The following is a 26,911-nucleotide window of genomic DNA, read 5'->3' as shown; positions in this document are numbered from 1 at the left end:
ATTCTGTATTCATGCAGTCAACCAGCAGATGTTTCTCAAAATGCAGATTTCATTTGAAGCCTTTGATTTGGTAACAGTGCTCTGGGACAATTTTCTATCAGCTCTAAATGTGCTCTAAAGGATCCCAATACAAGGAATGAATGAGTTCCCTGAAATGAATATCACTTTCTGCCGGGCAGCTTTGACACCATCTGCTCCTCTGGCCCTGATGCCTCCTCCACCCTCGGGGCCCAACCAGCCTGTGACGGTGTCCCGTCTGCAGATGCAGCTCCACCTACAAAGCCTGCAGCAGAACACCAATGCCCTGCGCAAACAGCTGTCACAGCTACGCAACATGCAGGTTTGTAAACAGACAATTTTGACTGAAAACTATTTTCAAATATGCAAACTAGCGTGTCACCCACACTTTTCTCCTCCCGTGATGTCAAATTTTTTTGTCAGCAAGATTGTGCAAGCTCGGACCAAATATTAATAATAATGCCCCACTGTACAATACATTGAATAGCGTTGATCAGCTCTACCTGCTTCGCTCCTTTGCTCTCTGTTTCACTGTTGGTGGGTCTCCTCGGCTCTGCGCCAGCAGCAGAGGAAAAGCAGATTTTTTTAGAAAAGAACTAAAGTGAAACGAGTTTACAAAGATTAGGAGAATAATATACATTTATTTTCATCATTTATTATTATATATTGTATAAAATGTAGAACTTATAGAATGCTTTAAGAACTAGTTTGGCTTTTTGATCCATGTTTCATATTATTGCACTTTATTTAAAAGAGCCGTGTAACCATTGAGTTAAGAGGGTTTTATCTATGTGCGGTATGTAATATGTGCAGCTTGCAGTACTGTTAGAGTTGAGTCCCTCGATTAAGATAAAGGATTATTGGGGAGTTTTCCTCTAACAGAGTAGGAGCTCTTTTTGCAAACAGACCAACACACCAGATGTTGTTTGTTCCCTCAGGAGAGTAAGTTTTAACTTCAGTACATTTACCTCATAAACTCACAAATGCAGTTTGAATATTTGGGTACGTGCACTCATGCAATAGTGTGAATGGAAACCAGTTCAAGTTTTAAGCTGTGACTCTGTTTCCCAGCTGGAGAACCAGGACTCGGTGCTCGCCCTGCTGAGACAGACGGAGTCTGAACTGAGCCTCATGATGCTGGATGCCATGCGCACCCAGGAGGACCCGCTTCAGAGACAGCGCCTCCTAGTGGAGGAGGAGAGGCTCAAATACCTAAACCAGGAGGAGCTGCTCATCCAACAGCTGCAGTGAGTTTGATCTTACGTAACAAGCACAGCAAACAGTCAGGTGGTCTCGGTTGGTTCGGTGAGGTGAACGATTCATGATGTTTCCAGTTGTTTACGCAAAGTGTAGACAGTGTTTCCTGGTATGTTTAGTTTCATTTTTTTCTGGTTTAAGCTTCACATCAAAATCAAACCAAAAAAAAAAACTTTTTGCATTCATCTGCTAAACGATGGTGCTGGCAACAAGCACAATTTTGGGACTATTTTGTAAATGTTTTGGAAGCCAGTAGTAGTCCATTACATGAATAAAGTCTTACACTCAGTTTTAAAATTTGCAGGGCATCCACAGTGAATTCAGGTGTGAACAGTTACATTTTCAAAATAAAAGACATTTACAAATTTCTCTAATTTTTTAGTGAGAGGAGAAAAAGATGCTCATCCAGCAGTGCTATAAATCTGAAATGTTAATCTTATTGATTAGTTTATTGAATGAAAGAAGGACATTTATATTAATCAAAGTGAAATATTGGGGAAAAAAAATTATCCATGATGGTAAAAAGTGGGCCGAGTCAGCAGCACTGAGTGATACGAGCCTCTGTCCACAGCGACCTGGAGAAGTCTGTGGAGGAGCTCCAGAGGAACTCGTCCGTGAATCACGGGCTCGTGACGGAGCAGGACGTGGAGCAGAAGAGCAAAGAGCTGAGGATGCTGGGAGAGACACTCACTGAGCTAAAAAGTAAATGCTGTCATTACCAAATCTGTGATGTTTTGTTTGTTCTTTGAATGTTCGACCCTTTAAAATCCTCTCATTTAACGAGACTAGAGGACATAAACTACATCTGCCATTACTCCTCGACCTTTCACCTTTTGTGTTACGTCTCTGTGTTTCAGTCTTTGATCCCTTGATCCTGTTTGCTTGTTAAGTGATGATGTTTTGACCTCGTTTCCAGATGCAGTCATGTCCTGCGTTGGATGAGGCTCTCATTTCCTTAGTGCGCTGCAGGGCTTTAGTGCTCTGTTTATATTGTTTTATCAACATGAAATGAGACCCCCAGAAGTTTCCAGCTGTCTTTCTGTCCATCTTTCTAGTAGCACTATTCATGTGCAGTGCACCTTTAAGGTATTTTAATCACATGGTGCACACCACAGTCTGGAATCACTCTTGGGCTGGCTAAGATTTTAGTGTGGACATTAAGCTTAGCATCAAGACTCATTCATAGAAAGTCATCCAAACCATGGATGAGCATATTAATAACTGTTGTCAGACATTCTCTCAGCTGAAGTTTGATGTTTATTTCGTCTTCCTGCCGTTCGTTGCTGCCCACCAGGAACATTAACCTGTTATTGATAACAGTTTAATCCTCATCCTACATCTTCCCTCTGATAATCTGTTTATATTAGCCCGACCATATCTCTGTAGCTTTATGCCACATAGAAAATTATTATGTCAAACATGCTATGTTCCAACTTGCACTGAGGAACTGTTGGCACCATTGTCTCGCAGCACAAAAGCTATTTGTTTGAATCTGCTCTCCCGAGCTCTTGTGTGGAGTTTGCATGTTTTCTGCGACTTCCTCGCACAGTCCAAAGAGATGTGTGTGTTAGGTTAATCTGTGATAAACTAATCGTGTGATTAGGCAGAGGTTCCATAGTCGGTCCACGACCCTCTTAGGGACTCTCTCAATAGGGCATAAAAACCTGGGATTCTCCACCAGTTGCTCTTAGAAGTGAAGAAGCTTCTAAAGAAGTCCAGGTGCTTTTCTTTCCGAGCTCCTTTGGTCATCAAGAATAGAAAATTGCTAAATGAAGATCAGTCCATTTCCTTGTCACCAATCCTCCACACAGCGCTGGTGTTTATTTTTACATCGTTGATTACGTCCATCGTCGTGCTTTACCTTTGAGTTTCTTTTTAGAATTAATTCAGAGCATGCGGCATCATTTTCAGATGTTAACTAGCGACCTACCGTGACTTCCTGCTGACTTCTAACTGCTAAATTTCATAAATCCTCTTTTTCATGAATTTCTGGATATTAAACTGTATTACAACAACTGGGGGAACGTTCATGCTGATCTTTGTGTTGGAACTGATTTGGATGCTTTAGTGGAACATCTGTACCGATTACTGGCTAATGAAATTAACCACTTAGTTAAGATAAGTTTTTTAATTTTACTGCTATATGCAAATGATACCCCACCGCTCCGCTGGTGAGCAGCTCTGTGTCTGTCGGTGCTTTTAACTTTAAACTGCAACAAATTCAAAGGAAAAAGGTTTCAAACACCTGCCAGGCTTAGCTGCACTTTCCAGCACTGTTGCTTCACCTCTGCTGTAGCCCAGCGAGACATTAACACATATCTTTGTTTACAGGATGAGACTGGATTAGCTGAAGTAATCTCCCCCTGAAAGTGGTCCAATACAAATTCATTTTTACACTTATTTGTTTTGCAAAAGGAAAAGTGCTGAAACGTGAATCTAAATGAAGCTGAAACACTTTGTTTTTAAAGCTTCGTATCATCATAATTGCATCACTGTAATTGCAAATATTTTGTGGCCAGAAACCAGATTTTTAAAATTTATTTTAGTGCCATGAAATGCAACAGATAAATTCCCTGTAATATTTGTGTGCTACTACTAATGTACTTTTCTAGAAAAGCCAGCGTGTGATGGTGTAAACACTCACTAACATGACTTTACTCAAATAATCAAATGTTTCATACAAACACTGATAATCATGAAATCTCCCCACGTACAGTACTGTAGTTACAGATCACAGTTCAGGTGCTAACACTGCCAAAATACTGTGTTTGTCCATTTTCATGTTATGCAGACACGTAGATTAATATTTATGAGTCTTATTGTCCTTTAATTAATATTCATGAAGTTCCAGTTGGCCTCTGTTCCTGCTGCTTTGACCTGTGTACTTCTGTCTCTATCCTGAATATTAACAAGCAATTCCAAATCTCTTTGAAGCTCATTGTGTTGTGAGCCTGGATCCTACGAGTTTAACAGTGTCCTCCACTATTTTATATTTAATGTGAACTTAGAAATTGGAAAAATAGTTTACTGTTTAGTTGGTTTTAAAAGTTCTTAGTAGGACAAGACAGCAAAAGAAAAGGGACTGAAAATAAGGAATTATTTTTTAAATAGTCATAAAAAGTGTTGCAGGTTAGACCATAAACAGGAAGTTACTGAAAAAGAAAATAAAATCCAACAACAGGGAAAACACATACTAAATACACACTAAGCAGAGAAGCAAAATAAGGGGCAGGTGAACCCAATCAGACCTTAATACAAACTTAACCCACCTTTGCACACTGAGATTTTATTTATGATTCAAATGGAAGAATTACTTATGTGTAAACCAGATACTCAGGGTTGATTTAATAAGGGATTGGGATGCTTTCTTCAGTAATACCATAATATGTCTCAGAAGCAGTTCAATTTGATTTCAATTCAGTTTTATTTATACAGCTTTAAATCACAATAACAGTCGCCTCAAGGCGCTGTTTATCGTGAGCTACAGATCGGCCAGTAATAGAGAGAAAACTCTAAATCAATTCAATTCAATTCAATTCAATTTTATTTATATAGCGCCAAATCACAACAAAAGTCGCCTCAAGGCGCTTCATAGATACAGAGAAAAACCCAACAATCATATGACCCCCTATGAGCAAGCACTTTGGCGACAGTGGGAAGGAAAAACTCCCTTTTAACAGGAAGAAACCTCCAGCAGAACCAGGCTCAGGGAGGGGCGGCCATCTGCTGCGACCGGTTGGGGTGAGAGAAGGAAGACAGGATAAAAGACATGCTGTGGAAGAGAGACAGAGGTTAATAACAGATATGATTCAATGCAGGGAGGTCTATTAATACATAGTGAGTGAGAAAGGTGACTGGAAAGGAAAAACTCAATGCATCATGGGAATCCCCCGGCAGCCTACGTCTATTGCAGCATAACTAAGGGAGGATTCAGGGTCACCTGGTCCAGCCCTAACTATATGCTTTAGCAAAAAGGAAAGTTTTAAGCCTAATCTTAAAAGTAGAGATAGTTTCTGTCTCCCGAATCCAAACTGGAAGCTGGTTCCACAGAAGAGGGGCCTGAAAACTGAAGGCTCTGCCTCCCATTCTACTTTTAAATACTCTAGGAACAACAAGTAGGCCTGCAGAGCGAGAGCGAAGTGCTCTAATAGGGTGATATGGTACTACAAGGTCATTAAGATAAGATGGGGCCTGATTATTTAAGACCTTGTATGTGAGGAGCAGGATTTTGAATTCAATTCTGGACTTAACAGGAAGCCAATGAAGGGAAGCCAAAACAGGAGAAATATGCTCTCTCCTTCTAGTCCCTGTCAGTACTCTTGCTGCAGCATTTTGGATTAGCTGAAGGCTTTTCAGTGAGTTTTTTGGACATCCTGATAATAATGAATTACAGTCGTCCAGCCTGGAAGTAATAAATGCATGAACTAGTTTTTCAGCGTCACTCTGAGACAGGATATTTCTAATTTTAGAGATGTTGCGCAAATGGAAGAAAGCAGTCTTACATATTTGTTTAATATGTGCGTTGAAGGACATGTCCTGGTCAAAAATGACTCCAAGGTTCCTCACAGCGTTACTGGAGGCCAAGGTAATGCCATCCAGAGTATGAATCTGGTTAGATACCATATTTCTAAGATTTTCAGGGCCGAGTACAATAACCTCAGTTTTATCTGAATTAAGAAGCAGAAAGTTAGCGGCCATCCAGGTCTTTATGTCTTTAAGACATTCCTGCAGTTTAACTAATTGGTGTGTGTTATCTGGCTTCATGGACAGATAGAGCTGGGTGTCATCTGCATAGCAGTGAAAATGTATGCTATGTCTTCTAATGATGCTGCCTAAGGGAAGCATGTATAATGTAAACAGAATTGGTCCTAGCACTGAACCCTGTGGAACTCCATAATTAACCTCAGTGTGTGAAGAAGACTCTCCATTTACATGCACAAATTGGAGTCTATTAGATAGATATGATACAAACCACTGCAGTGCAGTACCTGTAATACCTACAGCATGTTCTAATCGCTCTAATAGGATATTATGGTCGACAGTATCGAACGCTGCACTGAGGTCTAGCAGGACAAGCACAGAGATGAGTCCACTGTCAGAGGCCATAAGAAGATCATTTGTAACCTTCACTAAAGCTGTTTCTGTGCTGTGATGAGCTCTGAAACCTGACTGAAACTCTTCAAATAAGCCATTCCTCTGCAGATGATCTGTTAGCTGTTTGACAACTACTCTTTCAAGGATTTTTGATATGAAAGGAAGGTTGGAGATTGGCCTATAATTAGCTAAGACTGCTGGGTCTAGAGATGGCTTTTTGAGTAAAGGTTTAACCACAGCCAGCTTGAAGGCCTGTGGTACATAGCCGACCATTAGAGATAGGTTGATCATATTTAAGATCGAAGAATTAATCAATGGCAGGACTTCTTTGAGCAGTTTTGTAGGAATGGGGTCTAAAAGACACGTTGATGGTTTGGAGGAAGTAATTATTGAAGTTAACTCAGAAAGATCAATTGGAGAAAAAGAGTCTAACTTAACATCAATGGTACTAAGAGTAGCTGTAGATAATATTACATCTGTGGGATGATTACTGGTAATTTTTTCTCTAATGATTAAAATTTTATTTGTGAAGAAGTTCATGAAGTCATTACTAGTTAACGTTAAAGGGATGGTTGGCTCAACAGAGCTCTGACTCTTTGTCAGCCTGGCTACAGTGCTGAAGAGAAACCTGGGGTTGTTCTTATTTTCTTCAATCAGTGATGAATAGTAAGATGTTCTGGCTTTGCGGAGGGCTTTCTTATAAAGCAGCAAACTATTTCTCCAGGCTAAATGATGATCCTCTAAATTTGTGACACGCCATTTCCTCTCCAGATTACGAGTCATCTGCTTTAGGGTACGTGTTTGAGAATTATACCACGGAGTCAGGTACTTCTGATTAGAGACCTTAGTTTTCACTGGAGCTACAGTATCCAGAGTCGTACGTAGTGAGGAGGTGAAATTATTAACAAGATAATCAACCTCTGTTGGGGTAGCGTTCAGATAGCTGCTCTGCTCTGTGTTGGTACAGGGCATTGAAGATGATAACAGTGGGTGGATTATATTCTTAAACTTAGTTACAGCGCTTTCAGAAAGACATCTACTTTGATAAAATCTACTCTCCACCGCTGTGTAATCAATTATTGTAAATGTAAATGTTATCAGGAAATGATCAGACAGGAGAGGGTTTTCAGGAAACACTGTTAAATGTTCAGTTTCTATGCCATATGTTAAAACAAGATCTAGAGTGTGATTAAAGTGGTGGGTGGGTTCTTTTACATTTTGAGAGAAGCCAATTGAGTCTAATAACAGACTAAATGCCATGTTGAGGCTGTCATTTTTAGCATCTACATGGATGTTAAAATCACCCACAATAATTATTTTATTTGAGCTCAGAACTAAATTAGATATAAAGTCTTAGAAATCAGACAGAAACTCTGTGTAAGGCCCAGGTGGACGATAGATGATAACAAGTAAGACTGGTTTCTGAGTTTCACAGCTGGGGTGGACAATGTTAAGCATCAGGCTTTCAAATGAATTAAAAGTCTGTCTTGGTCTTTCATTAATTAATAGGCTGGTGTGAAAAATTGCTGCCACACCGCCCCCTCGGCCTGTGCTTCGAGGTTTCTGGTAGTTAGAATGACTCGGGGGTGTTGATTCATTTAAACTAACATAATCATCCTGCTGCAACCAGGTTTCTGTAAGGCAGAGTAAATCAATTTGTTGATCAATTATTAAGTCATGTACTAACAGAGACTTGGAGGAGAGAGACCTAATATTTAATAATCCACATTTCACTGTTTTACTCTTTGGTTCAGATGTGGATACTGTATTGTTCTTTCTTTTTGATTGTTTATGTTTAAGTTGTTTGTTGCTGGTTTTTAGTTTGTTTTTTGTCTTTTTGGAAGCTGACACAGTCTCTATGGAGATGGGTTTTTGGGGGGGTAGCAGGAGGAGAGAAGCTGCAGAGAGGCGTGTAAGACTGCAACTCTGCTTCCTGGTCCCAACTCTGGATAGTCATATTTTGGGGGGTTTAATAAATTTGTCCATATTTCTAGAAATGAGAGCTGCTCCATCCAAAGTGGGATGGATGCCGTCTCTCCTAACAAGACCAGGTTTCCTCCAGAAGGTTTGCCAATTATCTATGAAGCCCACATCGTTTCTGGGACACCACTCAGACAGCCAGCAATTTAAGGAGAACATGCGGCTAAACATGTCACTCCTGGTCTGATTGGGGAGGGGACCAGAGAAAACTACAGAGTCCGACATTGTTTTAGCAAAGTTGCACATCGATTCAATATTGATTTTAGTGACCTCCGATTGGCGTAACCGGGTGTCACTACTGCCGACGTGAATTATGATTTTACTGAATTTACGTTTACCCTTAGCCAGCAGTTTTAAATTTCCTTCAATGTCGCCTGCTCTGGCCCCTGGAAGACAATTGACTATGGTTGCCGGTGTCTCTAGCTTCACATGTCTGAGAACAGAATCACCAATTACCAGAGTTTGACCCCCGGCGGGTGTGTCACCGAGTGGGGAAAAACGGTTAGACACATGAACGGGTTGGTGGTGTACCTGGGGCTTCTGTTTAGGACTATGCTTCCTCCTCACCGTGACCCAGCCGCCCTCTTTCCCCAGCTGCTTGGGGTCTGCCGGGGAACAGCTAGCGGGGCCTACGCTATCTTCGGCTGCACCAGCTACAGGGGCCTGGCTAGCTACGGGTGAATGAAGGGTGCGAAGCCGAGTCTCCAATTCAGTAATCTTGGCCTCCAGAGCTGCAAATATGCTACATTTGTTACAGATATCATTACTGCTAAAGGAGGCCGAGGAGTAACTAAACATCTGACACAATGAGCAAGAAAGTGCAGGAGGGACAGGTGAAGTAGCCATGGTGCTAACGAGTCGGCTACGAGCTAAGCTAAGCTAGCGAAACAGTACAGAGACAGTGAGTGAATACTTTGGCTATAAATTAGGTAGTGAGTACACAGAAAGTGTGCTTCGGATGAAGCACGTGAAGATTATACTATGAAAGAAGAATGTATTTAAAAGTTGTTAATTAAATTGCTAAGCAAATAAGCTACTCAGAAACACCACTGTGTTTGAGCAGGAACAGGAAGTGATACTCTACCGCAGAGCGAGCGAACACCAAGTGACAGCGCCATCAAGAGATAGAGCCTGCAGATGAGGGTTAGAGCCTGCAGTCAGACAACAGTGACAACATTTATAAAAGATGGAAATCGCTTGGAATCACTCACTAGTTGCAAGTTTTAATTCAATTAATTTTATTTCTGTAGCACCAAATCACAACAGTTGCCTCAAGGTGCTTTGTATCGTAAAGTAAAGATCCTACAATGATACAGAGAAAACGATGAGGGGCGGCCATCTGCCACGACTGATTGGGGTGAGAGGAGGAAAGCATGCCAAAGACGTGCTGTGGAAGAGAGCCAGAGATTAATGATAACTAATGATTAAATGCAGAGAGGTGTAAAGACACATAATGAGGGGGAAAGTGGCTGAAGAGAACCACTCAGTGCATCATGGGAATCCCCCAGCAGCCTACACCTATTGTAGCATTAATAAGGGAGGATTCAGGCTCGCCTGATCCAGCCAAGTTTGAAGCCTAATCTAAAAAGTAGAGATAGTGTCTGTCTCCTGAATCTAAACTGCCTCCAAGTCTACGTTTAAATCCTCTAGGAACAACAACTAGCTCTTTATTAGGATGATGCGGTACTATGAGGTCTTAAAGAGGAGATGGGTCCTGATTATACAAGGGGCAGGATTTTAACTTTGATTTTGCAGGAAGCAAAGATCTTTACTCTCATCCAGTAAGACGTGGAGGTTATTTATTTAACTTGTTCTTGGTCATATTTCTTTAAAGTGACTGTTGTAGCAGTCGCATCATCTTCAATTTCCCATGTGCCTCACAGCCTCTAGTTTGTTCTTTATGTTTATGTTTATTATGGAAAAACAAAAACCAATAAATAAAATATTTTTTAAAAACAAGGGCGGGAAAAGAACAAAGGAGGGAAGCAAAATTATAGAAAACCACATGAGGAACTAACCTCCAAAATAAAATGGGAAATAAGAGGGATCAAATGAAAACACACAAACATCAGACTCAGATGAAGGGGAACACACTTGGAAGAAACAAGAAGTGAGAGAACAAAACATAATCAGTAGGCAAGAAAAACAGAACAATGGATAAAACAAAGCTAACATATCTAACACTTTACTTCAACCAACATCCATCCATTCTTCTAACTGCTCATGGGTGGAGAACGACTTTGTCTTTTCTGCATTTCTTTTATTATGAAAAACAGAAGAAGAAGAGTCTGAATCTGAGGCGTATACAGCTTGTTACCAACACACACCCAAACAGGACATATAAATACTACGAAGAATGAAAAACATCTACAGAGCAATATCTGTACATATGTTAAAAAAAGTTTATGTACAGATAAGAAGACGTGGCCCAGGACACGCCCCTGAGGCGCCGCCATTTCTGCTGAAATCCAACATCTCAGATGTTACAACAAGCTAACATGTCCTTACTTCTCGTTTAGCTGACCCCCGCTGAGCCCTCCTCATAGGAATCATCTGGATATGACAGGAAAATCCTGGGTGACAGAAACAGCATCCCGTCTTCCCTTTATGTCCCGTCCCTGTAATCCGCCTCCTCCCGCTGTCCCTGCTCTCCGGCTCTATTTCTTCTCACATCAACATTTCAACATATCTCTCTGACACACAGCTTTCTGTTTTCACTCACTCACTCATTCCTCTTTCCTCCCCGCCCTGTGCAGACCAGTTCCCGAGCCTTCAGAGTAAGATGCGCGTGGTGCTGAGGGTGGAGGTGGAGGCTGTGAAGTTCCTGAAAGAGGAGCCTCATCGTCTGGATGCCCTGCTGAAGCGCTGCAACACCATGACGGATGCTCTCAGCACGCTGCGCAGGTACTCGAATTAAAAGTGAAATGAACCCTCGCTCAGTTATTAAAGCAGGTCAGCTCAAGTATTTTCTGCAAGATTTACATCAAACCACACAGTCAGTCATCATTTTTTAATAATTTGGTTTAGATAATACAGCTGACGTCAGTCTTATCAGGACCAATCAATTATTTAAATAAATATTTTTTTATCATTTGATGATAAAAAAAAATTGTTTTTTCTTTATTTACAGATTATAAAAAGACTTAAATAAGGATATTAAACTACAATATATACACAACATGTGATCGAGGTTTTAGGAACGAGCCTGGATAAATCAAAAATCGTACTTGATCTCTGCTTCACGGTCATTTTCCCGTTCACCTCTCAATTCTTTTCATCACAGCTGCTCATTTGAGATCTCTCAGTAGAAGTGTCCTTATGCTTCTCCCCCTGTGATGTGTTCTGGATCGGCTCCATCGTCTAAAAACAGCATCTTGATTTCAACTTGATTTTCATTTTTTGGATGGAGCACAGGGATGCAAGTCTGGTGAGAGCAAAATGCTCAGAATTTTTCATTTGCCGTGTGCTGGGATGCACCACCGTCGCTCCTGGAAGTTCCCCCTCAGACACTTCAGCAAGTTACAGTAGAACAGCTGGCAGTCCCACCTGGGTGGATGAATTTAATGCATTAGACTGTGAATGTTTAACGTTGCTGCAATATGAGCGGGTGGTGTCCTGACCATCTTTGGTTCGCCACATCTGGTTTCAAACATCGAGATGGCAAAAGGCAAACATGGTCACCTTGTGATGTCAAAAGTACGACTTTATAAACCAAGTGAGAGTGACTACATCCATCGTTTATATACAGTCTATGAGCCAAAAAGAACGATGAGCTCGTGCCACGCCGAGGCGTCTGTCCATCTGTGTGTTCGCGAGAATCTCTACTCCCCCTTTACCTTTACTCAGAATTTAATTAAGCTTGCACAAACTGCTCAAGATTGAGGTTACACTCATTTTAGAGGCCATTATGGTCATTATGTTTTGCCTGATCGGTATATATTAACATCTACACAGATTTAATAGAAACAAAGGCTTGTGCGGTGCTAATGACTACATAAAAGTTCTGCAATTTTTTTTATTTAATTTCGTGTTTTATCCAAAACAAAGTTCCAGGATTGAAAAAGGATTCGTTGTAATGTGGAATCAGTGGAATGCAGCTTTTATGGGATACCCAATTATATGTTTAAGATGAACATTTAAGGAAGTAAAATCAGAATTGATGCATGACTGCGCTGCCAAACGCTGAATAATCCCCGTGAGTCCTGTGTGAACACCGAGAACATCAGAGGAGCGCTGACAGGCGCAGCAGTCCACTGTTGGTATTTCTGATTAATGGTTAAACGTTCTGGTCATCAGACAGCACGCCTCGTTTCTGCTGATATCAAAATGATAACATGTCATATATCGAGGTTTTTGTATTTATTTTTAATTGAAAGCAAAAGTTGAAAGTTAAAAACTGTCTAAGCAGCCGTTCGGGAACTTCAGATTAAGAAGTCTGAATCCTGTAAACGGGATTATAAATCTCAGAAAAATGTTGATGCTGGTTTTCTTGGGGAGCTGCAGGACTTTAATGTAAGATCAGTAGGATTAAAATATGTGAGAAACTCCTCTCCGGTACACCAAGTATGGCCAATTATTTCAGCTGTGTCATCTTTCTTCAGTTCCTCATATGCGGTAATTCAATCGTTCATGCGATGAGTAATATATCACTTACCCTCGGTGGTGATCTGCAGTGATGTTTGTTTTAATAATCCTTTATCTAACTAGGTAAAAAAAAGTCATTCAGACTGAAAATATCATCTTGAAGATGGCAGCAAACATCGTTACATTTATAGACACAAACAAACAGACAAATAAAAACTGTCACACAGAACAGATGAACCCGGGATGTGCCGGGCGCAGCTGTGTCGCATTCAGGTTCTGACGTGGCCACGGGAGCTAATGGCGCCCGCCCCGAACGGTGATGGCACGTCTGGCAGACGTTCCAGAAGCATCTGAGGAGTAGCTCTCAGTAGCAGAGGGAAGGGCAGGAAGATATAGACAGAAGTATCACAGAGAAGCCAGTTAATTTCAAAATAAAAGAACCCATTCAGAGTCAGTGCTTTACAATGCGCCTGGTTTGATTTGAAGCTTTGTGTAGATATGACATCATATGACATCCTGATCAAAGGTCCAAGTTTGAACGGGTTCATGTGCAAACAAACTTTCATAACCATTTTGTTCTTGATCTTTACTTGCACGATTGTCAAAAGGCAGTCAAAACATTTAATAGGTGCTTTGGGTTTAATAAGTTTGCCTGAGCTGATTTTAATTCAGACCCAAAGGTGGCACAACCAGGAGCAGGGTCGTATTTACTTCAACATTTACAGCTTTGTGAGCCATAAACAGGATCAGACCATAAGGGCCTCGTTCTGCTGTAACATCCTGAGACATGTTGAAGGCTTTCTGTCCGACGCAATGAAGGTTCCTCTACAGGTGCTTAGAACAAGATTTCCAGGAGAGATGTAATTAGCAGGAGTGCTGGAGCCAGTGTTTTACAACATAAAGAAATGGTCTGGCCAAACTTAAATCTGGCACATTTTTGCCTTTTTATGGGTTCAACAGTTCAAGTTTTTGACATTTGAGTTTTTGCAGTCAATCAGCAACAGTTTGGATCATTTATGATTCGTTACCAGAGTTTGTTAAGGTCAACGTAATAAAAGCTGGTTAATCAATGACAATAGACTTCATTGTGTTAGCTGATGACATAGTGTAGGACCTTACCGTTATTCTGTTGTCCCCTTTGTTAAAAGACAAGTCACCGAGGGGGTGTGGAAGAGCCCCGAGGATCTCTCCAGCCAACCGCAGAAACGAGCCGATGACCTGAGTCGTACCTCTGATCTCGACATCCTGAACAGTCCTCCTCTCAGCCTCACCGATCTCAGCACCAGCGCCGGCCTGGCCAACTGGATGCCCGTGTCTGCCGGCGACGCAGACACCTCGGGCCCCGAGCAGGACATCCAGCCTACGATGACCTTTAGAAATCGAGTTCTTGATGAGCTGCCAAGCCGGCGTCCTCCTGATAAGTCTGTGTCCGCCGAAGTGCGACTGGTAATGAGCTGCTCATTATGACTGTTTTTCTTCATCTTACTGGTGTGAACAATCTTAATGTGCACGTTGTCAGGATCGGCCAGATGGCAAATATCCATTTACATTTGAAATTGCATCTGAAGGTACTTAAATCCCTCCATGAGACCGTGTTCACACGCCAGCAGTTTGTTTATAATTCCATTTGTCCATGCAGCATTAGAAAACAAACTGCTTCTCTCTGCCTCGGTTATGTGTTTCCAGCTCTGCCTCTTAGTAGTTTGCATGTTAGGGCATATCATTTGTCTATATCTGTATTTATGTCAGGCGGCCGAGCGGGACTGGGAGGAGAAGCGTGCCAGCTTGACCCAGTTCAGCGCCCAGGACATCAATCGCTTGCTGGAAGAGACTCAGGCAGAGCTGATGAAAGCCATCCCCGACCTTGACTTCGCTGCCAGGCACATAAACAAGCCGGTAGTGCCCCCAAAGCCCCAGATCACCATCCCAATAACGTCTGCCGCGGCTACCTCTGCAGCTGGGACCACTGGGACCACAGCCACGACCTCCACCACTACAAACACCACACCCAGCGGGGACCAGCAGCCTGGAAAGGTGCAGCTGGCTGCCCAGAAGCTGAACAGCATGGAGGGGGCTGGTTCGCATCGAGGCTCAGGTCAGTTTGTGTTTCAGATTTAAATCTGAGCTTTCAGCTTTGACTGAAGTGCCTTTGTGCTGTCTTCCTCTCCTCACCCCCAACCAGCTGGGGTGAGGGGAGGGATATTTCCTTACAATATAAAGCACCTTGAGGCAACTGTTGTTGTGATCTGGTGTTATTTAAACAAAATGAAAGTTAAAATACTAAAAATCTGTTTATTTTTAAAGTGGACCTTAACGTGGCCAAGTATCGAACAGAAAAGCCCTCCAAGTCTCCTCCTCCGCCTCCACCTCGCCGAAGCTTCCCCTCCGCTCACGGCCTCACCACAAACCGTACTGGAGAAGTCATCGTCACCTCCAAGAACCTGAAGGTGAGACTCCATCAGGATTCAGTATCCAGAACCACATATGAGTCATACCTTGATTGTTGGGCCACAGTTTCAGTTTTTTAGATAACAACCACAGAACTGATCACTTGATCATGTTTGAATACATCCATCTATTTCCTGAGCCACTTTTCCAATAGGGGTCACATGGTGGCTGAAGTCTATCCCAGCTGTCGAGGGGTGAGAGGCGAGGTTCTCCTTGGACCGGTCACCAGTCCACCACAGGGCTAACATGGACAGACGTGTGCTTATAGTCATATCTTCTAACTAACATGTTTGAGTCATGAACAAAAAGTGTCTTCCACTTTACTTACCTGAGCGATCTTTGAGTAATGCAGGTTTCCCCAGATTAGTGTGAGTTAACCAGGCTTTAACAGCTTTAAAGCACTTTCAGGATTATTGCCATGCTGCTACGTCGACAGGTTTTTACCACACAGCTTCAGATTTTGGCAGATCTCTGCAGACTTTGCTGCAGGCTCACAGCAGCATGCTGCCTCTTTCAGCTCACACCATAAATCAAGTTTCTGTATTTGCCCTCTGGTCCACAGTGTTGTTAATGCATATGGGTTGTTTTGGTGGGAATTTTTCCATTTTTTTTTTTAGGTATATGCCGTAAATGTCTGCCTTTTCTCAAATCTTTTAGAAATAAACGTCTCTATTTTCTTTATGCAAGCTACCCCCACTAACCAGAGTTGTTTCATTCTGTCATGCTTTCATAACTAAAGCCTCTTGTCAGAAGTGGACTTAAATCTCCGTCTCTACAGTGATACATGTGGCAGCACAAAAAAACGTAGCTCACTTTTTGAGCAAGCCAGTCATTTCTGGTGCAAGTGCTCTCCATAGTGGTTCTGTTATATTCTGTTACATACAGTGGATCTCCATCATTGTCTTGTCTTCTTCTCCACATCCCAAACTGGGCGTGCCAGATGGCCCCGCCCCATCCTGAGCCTGGTTCTGCCAGAGGTCTCATCCTGTTAAAAGGGAGTTTTTCCTTCCCACTGTCGCCAAAGCTCTGCTCAAAGGGGATCATATGATTGTTGGGGTTTTCTTTTGTTTTCATTGAAGGGTTTTTACCTTGACAAACTGCAATTTGGTGCTATATAAATAAAATGGAATTTAACTAAATTAAATGAAACTGAATTTGACATGTTTGCCGTGGCAGGTCAGTCCTTAGAAATGTTGTCTTTATTTTGTCCTTTTGTAGATGGAAGAAGATGGTGACCTGCCAAAAACCCTCGTGAAACTGAGGCGGACCCCCTCCGATGCCCCCCGACCTGCCTCGACCCCTCCTGTGATCGCAGCCTCGGCCGTACAAGATGAAGACGACGAAGAGAAGATTATTGCTGAGCTGGAGGTACATTGGTCTGGATTTTTAAGTGAGAAGTTATTCATCTGATTTGTGTTGCAGATTTCTGTTAATACGTGTTGTCTCGGTGTGATAACGTGTCTTTCATAAAACTACAAAGATATTTCAGAGAATGCCTGTAAAAGATTGTAATAAAGGGTACAGCAGCCCAGCAAAGGCCACCCCCACCTCTCCCTGCATCATGGGCAGAAAGGTAAATTAAAAACCTCCAGTTGCCTTCTGTCTCCGCCACACCTGTGGGCTCTGCTTCTGTTTCTGCTCATTCCCCCTTTCTTTGTATTTCCTACTACTGCTGAAGCTTTTGTAGCGACTAATACAAAGAGTCAACTCCTTTTTCAGGGTCACACTGAAATAAGCAGCGGAAACACAGCTGTAAAAAGCCAGCAGACTAAATTGTAGACAGCAGTTTAATCTGATGGTTTTCTGACCTTGGTTTAAAAAAACACCAGCATTTCCCACCATTTATGCATTCAGATCCTTTCAGATGCTTTCATGTAATCGGCCTTATACTGCGAGGTTTCTGTTAGAGGAGAAAAACACACAGCGAGGAAAATCTGGTGATTCATCTCAGCGCACTAGCAGTGACTGAATTTATTTACTGATTATAATTCAATTTAAATACAATAACTGGCTTTACAGGAGCGAGGAAGAGAGAGCACCGTGGGCACCATGCAAAAGTCTTCTTTACATTTTGCATTTTGTTTTTGAGGAGCGAGACTTCCTTATATTTGTTTCGCTTGTACAAGTCGTGCAAACAACGGTGAAGGATGTCATGTCATGTGACTGCAGCGTCACAGTGTTCTCTGTCACTGTGCACGCAGTACTGCGAGCCGTGACTGATGGCATTAATCTGCTGTTTTCTGCTATGTGGATAAATGACTGGGGGAGTAACGATGACCTGTTTTAACAGAAAACTAGATAAAGTGTTAAAATCTATTAAAGTTGCCATGTCAACAGCACTGTATGTGAATCAGATTGTTTCAGTTTGTTTGGTGATGCTTAATTACTTTTCTGTGATAATGTAAGCTAATTAAAGTGTATGCTATATTTAAAACATCCTATTTAGTTTATTTTATTTTTTACTCCTATGTGGGATCAACAGACGCTGAAATATATCAAAGATTAAAAGAAATAACAGGATTTTCTGGTGGCGTGTCTTCAAAATGAAAACTCCACATTCATATTTAAAAATCCAGTTGTAGGCAGAAGGCTGAATATAAATTTAAGGTGGCTGAACTTTTCTTCTCTTTCTAACCCTGTTAATGTGTCCTCTCCTCTGCTTTCAGTCTTGCATATTGTGATGCTTGTTTATAAAACGTGCATTAAGTCTCCGTAACCGCTGCAGCAGCTCCTTGTAGCTGACGGCGTGATGTGATGTGCAGTGAGTCAGCACAGATCGAAGCAGATCATGCATTTAGTTTAGAGTGCTCTTTATGACAGCTCTGCTGGCACGTTGAGCTGAGAAAAGAGGTCTTGTTTTTGTTGGAATTATCGCACAACGCCACTAAGCAGGTAGCTGTCAAAATAAAGGGACGGTGAGACGAGGAGGGAGGGCGAGGGAGGGGATTTCAGGTTCAGAGCTGCAGACAGAAACGTTTCTCTGAAAGAATCTATTTTCTCACATGCAGGTGCTTTAAATTCAGATCCCGCTTTTGTTCGCTGAAGGCGTTTCGAGCATCTTTAAAGTTCCTGCCAACAGTGATTAAAGTCAGCAGAAATAAATTGTCTCTTTCTAATACTGGTCATTAAACCTGTGCTTTCCTGTGGTAGAATATTTTTACTGAAATTTGGTCCAGAGAGACGCAAAAAAGGTTAAAGGTTAAAACTCAAGAATGGTGAACACCGGCACCTAGATCCTCTCTGTACAGCTGCTCTCTACAGACGTGTAGACATTATGCAATCATTCGTCACAGCGCAGCACTGTAATAGATGTAAATCCAGTCATCAATGAAGATTTTTTTTGTCACTTTTTAACAATTTAAGCTCAGTCAGGATCATTTTATTCAAAAGATGTCCTTCCACAGTGCATTGATTCACCACCCTTCACTGCACATGCACGGAAAAGAGCGAACATCAGTGACAGCAGATGTAATGTTAATGAAGACGTAAGGATGCAAGGCTAAAGGAGCTTAAACAGGAAGCTCTGTATGAGTTGGGTGTGTAGATGGGTATCAGCTGATGCAGCCTGGCACAGAAAACAACTGATCTGAAGTATTTTTTTTACAAAAGTCTGGTAAACAGATCTTAAAAGTGTATGAAGACCTACTTTATTAAGTACATTGTTCTAGTGTGCAGTTTGTTCCATATTTATGTGATAACATCACAAAGTTGCTGCAGATTTGATGATGTCAATCTCTCGTTTCACCAAAGACTGGATTAAAATCTGGTGACAGTGGAGGTCATTTGAGTTCAGTGAGCTTGTTTTCATGCTCCATGAACCAGTTTGTTGACGTGCAGCTGGATGGATCCATCTTTTTATGTTGTTTACATCAAATTGTCACTCAACCATCTGATTGTTACAGCAGAAGTCGCCTCAGACCAGGAAACATTTTTCTAAATCTTCTTTTGCCCAATTTCAGTGAGAAAATATGACATGTAGCCTCAGTCTCAAGACATTAGCTGACAGTAGAGGCGTCTGGTCTTCTGCTGCTGTGCCCAGGCTGCTTCAAGGTTCAATATTTGTGTGCTCAAAGATGCTCCTCTGCATACTTTGGTGGCTAGCTGAGTAGCTATTAGCTTACTGCTATCGTCTTAAAGCAGTTTGGTCCTCTGACATGAAAAAAGGCATTTTCTCCCACAGAACTGCTTCTCACCAGATAGCTTCTCTTTTTCTGACCAGTCTCCGTAAACACTAGAGATGGTTTTTAGGGAAAATCTCAGCAGATCACCAGTTTCTGAAATACTCAGAACAGCCCAGCTGGTACAAACAGTCATGTTACATTAAAAGTCCCTTAAATCTAATTTCCTTGTCGTTCTTGAACATGTCCATGTGCTTAAATCGGTAAGCTAACAGATATTTGTGTCAATGAGCAGTTGAACAGGTGTGTCTAATAAAGTGGCCGGTGGCTGCATACAGCATCACTACAAACTGTAGTAGCATTGTGGAGTGAATGGTTCTGATCGTACAAGTATTTGAGATTCCAATCAGGACAAGACAAAAGTAGACACTGATTTTAGGACTCGCATATCTTAAATATCCATAAGATATGTTCAGCATCTGTTGCCATGGTGATCTAGTGAGGTAAAAGACTCTGAAAACTTAATGATAGCTGCACTGGTGGAACAATACTGTGATGTTGGGATGTCAGATTGTGCAGAAAAAAAGACCCATTAATGAAGCTATTCAAAAACAACAAATATAATCTACAACACATGGCCAAAAAAATAAGTACACTTTCAGCATGTGCTGTGTTTTCATTTGGAGGGCTTGCAGATCACAGTCGCAAATTATTACAGTATAGAGAGGCTGTGTCTGATTTCATGCCAACACTTGGCTGGTTCAACATGAACACAAGCCGAAACAAGTTAAATTAAAATGACGGTGCTCTCTCTCTCTCGGCTCCCACAGTACAGCAGTAACTCTCCCGGCCTGACGAAGGGACCCACCGTCGCCGCCCGGCTCAAACACCTCCAGCAAGGCAGCCTGGAGAGGCCCAAAACCCGCAGGCAAAAAGAGGAGATCCCCAAAGTCCAGGGTCAGCAGCAGGTATTCCACTTCTAAAAAGTCCACCTCTGATGCTTCGTCTGCCTCTGCCTCTCCTCTCTGCTGTCACTCCAAAGGAAGTCCCGCTCCCTTCCTCGGTGACTTCTGCGAGATGAAAACTGTATAGGCCTGACCGGCAGACGACACGAGATCAAACACAAACCAGTGGGGGAGAATATCTACAGAAACCTTGGTTTTTTTTACCAGTTCTTGATGTGTGTTTTGAGTTACTGGATCTAACCTAGCTTGCTTAGAGGTCAAGTTTTTGTCGTGCGAGTACGTCAATGTTTTGATTTCCTGAGGAAGGTCTCGGTGCTTGTGACTGACTAAACTAGCTTTATTATGATAGATCTATTCCGATACATCCTCTGCCTCCGTTGTGTGAAATAAGCTTCAGTAATGCCACGGAAAGACTTCATATCTCAGAGTCATAGAGATGATATTTCACCCTGATCCAGCCATGTTTTCTCTCACTGAATCCTCCTCATCTCTCTGTCTGTTCATCCAGTAATGACCACATGCTGCTCTTTTTCTATTACCCATCATTTAGACCTCAAGGTCAGCAGGCAGGGCTGCAGCAGGCGCTGAAAAACCTGAAGGGTTCACATTCCAGCCGCTAGGCCAGTCCATAACGCTAGCTTACTTGCCTTTTTTGAAAGCCAGGATGCTATGATTATTTTGCAAGACACCAAGTGCAGAACACAAGGCATAAGGTCAGCTGAAGATGGTGTGCAGGTTTCAGTTTAGTGTCTGCAGTAAGCAGAGTTAGCAGTGATGTTAAAACAAAGATGAATCGATGGAAAGAATGGAAGCAAGGACCACAACCCAAACAGATAATGAAGATGAGCTGAACGAGAAGCAGCGAGACAACAGGCTTCAATTTGGGGAAGACCTTACTGAGGATCAGGGGCAACAGATCCCCAAAGAAAGCCACCTTCCCCTGGAAGCAGTGATTGAGCGTTTTGCACATTTTGAAAACTGTAGCAGTTGTAAAACTGGTAGAAGCGACCGCGACTTTGAATAGGTGGTGTGGGAATCGTTTGCTGAAGGCAGATGTGGTTGTTCTACTACTGAAGGAGGGGCCAGGTCAGAAACCAAACCTCAGCAAATTCAAGACAGTGTGGGGACTTGACTTTACAGAGGGGAAGGAACCAGAATTGGATGGGCGGGGCTGTGATGGAGGGGTGTGTGGGGCAAGCAGACATTAAAGATATGTGACAGGAAGAGGAGTCTTTGGGGTGTCCTGTTAGTGAACGTCAGACAAATTATTTCCAATCATTGATCTAAATATAAAACTGGGTATAAGGACAGTTTCAGGAAAAACTTTTGAACTAATGTCAAGTTCTCTAAAAGTTATTTTCATTTCAACGCCTAAAAATTCAACTTAAAATTCGGACTTTCTCGTTAGCTTCTATCCATAGACTGTATATAAAAGATGGACACACATCAGTAAGAAGTCCTGTTTTGAAGCCTCGAGGTTAATTTTTCACCGCTGTCAATCTTGGCATTTTAAAACCAGATGTGACAACTCAGTAGCCAATGAACACCCCCTACATAATCCTCCTTTCTGACTCTAATAATGACCATAATTTACAAAATTATTTACAAAACAGCCTTCATGTTTATTTAACTAAACCTGAAATGATGATTTAATGATCTGAAAGTGTTTTCTGAGATCACAAGGTTGCTGTCCCATAGTCTCCTATCAAAGATGAGTCACGTGAGTCTCCCCCTGCTGGCTGTTAGAAGAATGCAGGTCTTTATGTTGGCTTCACCTATCAGACCTGAGCATTCGGTCCATCTTTTATACTGCCTGTGGTTCTATTGGTCATGTGACCCAGTAACCATCTGTCATTTTAATTACCACTGACACTAAAGGAAGTGGGGTTGAATATCAGCCACTTTTATCAATGACCGACGGCGAGACGTGGTTGGGTAACGAGTAAACTTTTCTTAACTTTGAAGCGAGCGAGAGAGGCGAACACTAACTGGAGATGAACTAGATATACAGAAGCAACCGACTGTCGGCTGTAAAGCTGAGAGCAGGAGTTGTCATTTTCGATTAATTAAGCTGCACATTATTTTCCCAGTTGATAATTTGGTTGAACCTTTTTGTTTGCTGTTGCTTTCGACCTTGATAAACAGGTGAATTATTCTGTTTTAGCTCCAGTTGTGCTTGAATTACAAAACCAGGCATTTATTTGCTTTAAAAAACTCTCTAACACTTCTTTCTTACCACAAACACAACCGTGACCTTCCTGTCCGCAAGACAAACTTGAGACTTGTCTTGGTTCCCTTAAATATCCTTAACAGTCAAGTTTGATAAGAAAAGGAGGCATGAGAAGCCAATATTCAGGATGGGGGAAACCTGGAGTATGTCCGTGTGACAGAAAGAGCAGAACTGGGACGATTTAGAGTGCACACATTCAGGAGTTATCTGTAGAAAATGCAGATAAAGTAGATTTTTTGTGAGTTCCTGGTTGCACAAAGACTAAAAAGTAAACCTTACACATTTTTTATGGACTCCTGCAGTGTTTCATTATTAAAGTGCTGTGATGGCTTTGTACAATTCCAAACTACTTAACCACGATGTTTGTTGGCAAATTAAACCTCCAGTTTAATCACTTTTACACAGAAAGAGGCTTCTTAGCTAATCCAGGCATCTTGAATAAATAAAAATGCCACGTACGCTAGCACGCCTTTCGCAGCTGATTCTGAATCTGCCACAAATTCCCATCCGCTATGTCGCCGTGCACCAGCACAGTACAAAGAGAGAAATCGGTGAGTAAATCAGCAGCTCGGTGTAAAACACGTCGCCTCCTCCTGAGCGTGTCTGTGCAAACGGGAGGTTAAAGTTGGCCGATGAACCCTCAAGCACGGCCCTTTCGCCGCAAAGCTCCACTCGCTCTTATCTGGTCCTGCAGGTGCTCCGGGCTGCCCCTGACCTGCTGAGCGTAACAGCCTTGACCCATCCTTGGCTACGATCCTCTTTGAGTAAATACTGACAATGAAAATAAAAACGCATCCAGCTGGTGTCTCTCAGTCAGGCAGGCAGCGGGTCACTGTCAATCATCCTCATGTGTCAGCGCTGGTTTTGATTAATGATTAATGATTTTTCCATGAGATATCCGTCATTAACTCAAAGCAGCTCCTCCACATGAGCCCTGATATCTTTATAGACTTCGCTTTCATGTATGCGAGCAGGCCAGCGTCTTTAACAATGCCTCATATTAGCAGTAACAGCCGTTCACATGCGGCCAACATGGCTGACCTCCAGTTGACATGCGATGCCATCTGGGCGCTCGTGGACGAAGAGGCCGTGAGGATTAGTATTCAGCTCCGGTGCCATCTTGTACCGGTCTGAATATTAACTCACTTTTTTTTTGCACCTCATTTCCCTTATTGCTTATTAAAAATTCATGATTTTATAACCACACAGCCTGAAAGCAAATGGTCAAATAATGTACTGTAATTTTTCTATTACGCAGGCCGGAGCGAACGCCCGGCTGAGATAATGTCATCGAACGTGCTGTTAATATTATGCACAAACATGTTCTCTTATCGCATCTGGCTAAATTAACCAGCATCACTTGTAATGGAAACGCTGGGATAACAGCGTGGCTCATCCGTGTCAGGAGATGTAAAAAAGCATAGAAATGTCAGCCTCTACTGTACATACAACCGTGCGGCCAAATGAAGCCTCGTGTAAACGAGTTAATGTAAAGAGAAGGGAGGCAGTGAAGAGTAAAGAATACACAACTGGGGGAGGCGGCAGCGAGTTTACTCACTGAAGCTAGGAGCTGGAATTAGAAACCACCTCACAGGAATGTTAATGTTTTACCTTCTTCCCGTTGATGGACAAAGCTGCTGTTCCAAACTCAATGGCTGCCTCGCTCCTTTTGGCTTCTGCTCTACTTTAAATTAAATGAAAATGGTCAAAATAGTGTTTCAAATCTGCAGAAATCTACAAATAAAGGCGGTGAAAGTCAGAACGTAGGAACTAAATTTGAACTTTGTTGTCTGTAAACTGAAGTCACGATCGCTCTTTCTGCCACGACTCGACAGACGCTTCTTTTCCCTCAGGATTGGTGACCTGGAGCGAAGTCTGCCTTATGACAAATGAACAAAACCAAGGGTTCAGCTCTGCTCCGTACCAAAACATCTCTCACTGCTGCTGCTTTCACTCATTCTTTAGGAAAATGGCAGGGAACTCCTGCAGTAGCAGCTCCATACCTGCTGACATCAGTGGTTCCAGCTTGTTTTTCTTTTTTGCTGCAGCCAGGTATTTAGCAGCAGTAGCAGCACGAGGCTTTTATTGGTGGACGTGCATGATACTATATTTGGTATCAAGATGAAAAAGGGCTAACCTCAGCAAGGCCTCGGCCACCACTGACAAGGTGTGGCCAGCCGTTTATCCCCCCTACACGCAGCCGATGATGACGCCCGTTAGGGGGCCGTTCACGTGCTCATAAAGCTGACTTTACATCCTGTTACTGTTTCCCCAGCAGAAGCAATTATGGACAGATATGATTCAGTAACAAAGAAGAACTGAAGCATGTAACTATGGTTTATCTCAAGCTTATACACCACTGGTCCAAAAAAAAGGTCACACATTGATATTTCATTGGCCACCGTTAGCTCTGGCACACGTTCACTGTGGCATCATTGCAGTAAGCTTATGCAATGTCACATTTATTTCTGGGCTGCTGTCTTTTTTTGTTACTGCTGGGAGAGTCAGACCGCTGCGTAAAGCCTTCCCCAGCACATCCCAAAGATTCTCAGTGGGGTTCAGATTTGGACTCTGTGGGGTCCGATCCATGTGTGGAAATGATGTCTCATTTTCCCAGAACCACTCTTTTTTACAATCTGAGGCTGACGAATCATCTTGGATAAGCCCATGCCATCAGGGAAGACAAACCTGGTCATTCAGTGCAGGATACCTCACATATTACTGAGTCAGACCCCTAATCCAATGGTGGGCTCCCACCCACAATGCCCTGCCCCCAAGTAGTGACTTTTTTTGGGTTTTTTTTTGGCCAGACACTGTGCAATTTACATGACTTCAAAGCCACATTATAAGTTCGAGAGTATTTGGCAAATATGGAATTTTTGCACATTAAAGAAAATAAAACAGCAAAATAAAGACATCCAGATGAATCAAACTGTAGCCGACCTAACTAGCTTAGCAGCTCTCTGTAGCTGCGATTAAGCCTTTTGAAAAGTGAATAGATGCTTAAATCACATAGTTAAATCTATTAAAGTCTATATTTTATTATATTGGCTTACATGTTAATGTGATGAGTGTTAATAGTATTCAGACAGATGGAACCAATTCCCCATAAGCTGCAGTTGTAAAATAAGGCTTATTCTCTTGAAAAAGAACAAGACAGTTGAAAGAGCAGTTTGAAGATGAAGTGTCCATTTCCGCAGTTTTAGGTAGTCTGAAGGATCTGCTGTTTGGAGGTAAAGTTATGAAGGTGAAAAGGAGTAAAGTTAAACCGTTTTCCTCCCCACGCTGCTTCTGTTTTTGCTGCACTGCCGCTGTAGGTGGGTAAACTTTACATGATGCCCGCGTCTCCATCAGCTGAACTGGGGTCATGTTGCTCCGGGCAGACGAATGCTTTTAGATTCAGAGTGTCAGGCATCGGGATCTGCCAAAATAATGTGAAGCGATGCAACATATTTGATCTCTTCATGACTAGATTTACTCTTTTGCTTCACTGTTTTGGTTTTCTTGTGGTAACGGCTGCTGTTTAGCATTCTTCAGTTTGACGGAGAAGCTGCTGTGCTGCGTAGAGGAGGCGGTAAGCTTTTAAAAATCCCCTCCGGAGCCTGGGCGGTGCGTCTGTCTCTGCTCGTCCTTTTGTTCCCGAGAGCGCCTCAGATGTACCTGTGCACCCCCCCCACCCCCCCCCACCCCCCCGGGGCTCCAGGCAGCACCTTGTCACCACAAACAGTTTTCTTTTATTGCTGAACTTAAGCTGTTGTCGAGTTGGATTCTTCCCCCTTTGTACGTCCTGTTCCAACAAGGTTACAGACGATACCAGCACTCACACATTTTATCCAACCAGCCTTTTATTGGCCTAAAGTGATTTTTCTTTGATCTGTGTTTTTCTATTTGCTGGTGTTTTCTTCCGTTGCACTGCATTTGACCTCCCAGGGCAACTGTAGTTAGGTGTTTAAAGAAGTCATAAATTAACAGAGAAAGCAGATTTATCTCAAGCTTCTTCTTGCTGCCAGATTATGCACCCCCTGGTGGCATCTTTTATATACAGTCTGTGGCCAAACGTTGAGATAATTCTAGAAAACACCAGAAGTCCTTTAAGTTTGCTGCTACTCAAGTACGCACCGAGTACCCATCCATCAGGTAAACAAGAGTCGCGACGACATTCTTGGCACATGCATCAAATCTCTCTTTACACACCCAGTGCGGTAAACCATCTCCAT

At 42.4% G+C, this 26,911-nt stretch overlaps 1 protein-coding gene across 7 annotated transcripts in view; it reads left to right on the top strand.

Annotated features, from left to right (window-relative positions):
- Window positions 1–26,911, top strand: part of LOC146381146 (SRC kinase signaling inhibitor 1-like) — a 145,370-nt gene that overhangs the window by 116,485 nt on the left and 1,974 nt on the right. For 6 of the 7 annotated variants that reach the window (XM_084937080.1, XM_084937081.1, XM_084937078.1 and 3 more), the window contains 9 exons: window positions 180–340; window positions 1,090–1,265; window positions 1,847–1,977; window positions 11,106–11,253; window positions 14,082–14,379; window positions 14,683–15,028; window positions 15,238–15,380; window positions 16,600–16,749; window positions 20,330–24,830. In XM_084937080.1, the coding sequence (XP_084793206.1) occupies window positions 180–340; window positions 1,090–1,265; window positions 1,847–1,977; window positions 11,106–11,253; window positions 14,082–14,379; window positions 14,683–15,028; window positions 15,238–15,380; window positions 16,600–16,749; window positions 20,330–20,482 (1,706 nt within the window). In that variant the 3' untranslated portion in view covers window positions 20,483–24,830. Of the gene's footprint in view, window positions 1–179; window positions 341–1,089; window positions 1,266–1,846; window positions 1,978–11,105; window positions 11,254–14,081; window positions 14,380–14,682; window positions 15,029–15,237; window positions 15,381–16,599; window positions 16,750–20,329; window positions 24,831–26,911 lie in introns of those variants that run through there. The other variant, XM_084937077.1, reaches the window with a different exon arrangement.

Source organism: Perissodus microlepis, chromosome 8 (genome assembly GCF_051167445.1).
Source record: "Perissodus microlepis isolate ML-2025 ecotype Zambia chromosome 8, ASM5116744v1, whole genome shotgun sequence".
Lineage (NCBI taxonomy): Eukaryota > Metazoa > Chordata > Actinopteri > Cichliformes > Cichlidae > Perissodus > Perissodus microlepis.
Note: the sequence above shows the minus strand (reverse complement) of the source record. Positions and strands in the feature narration are given on the sequence as shown.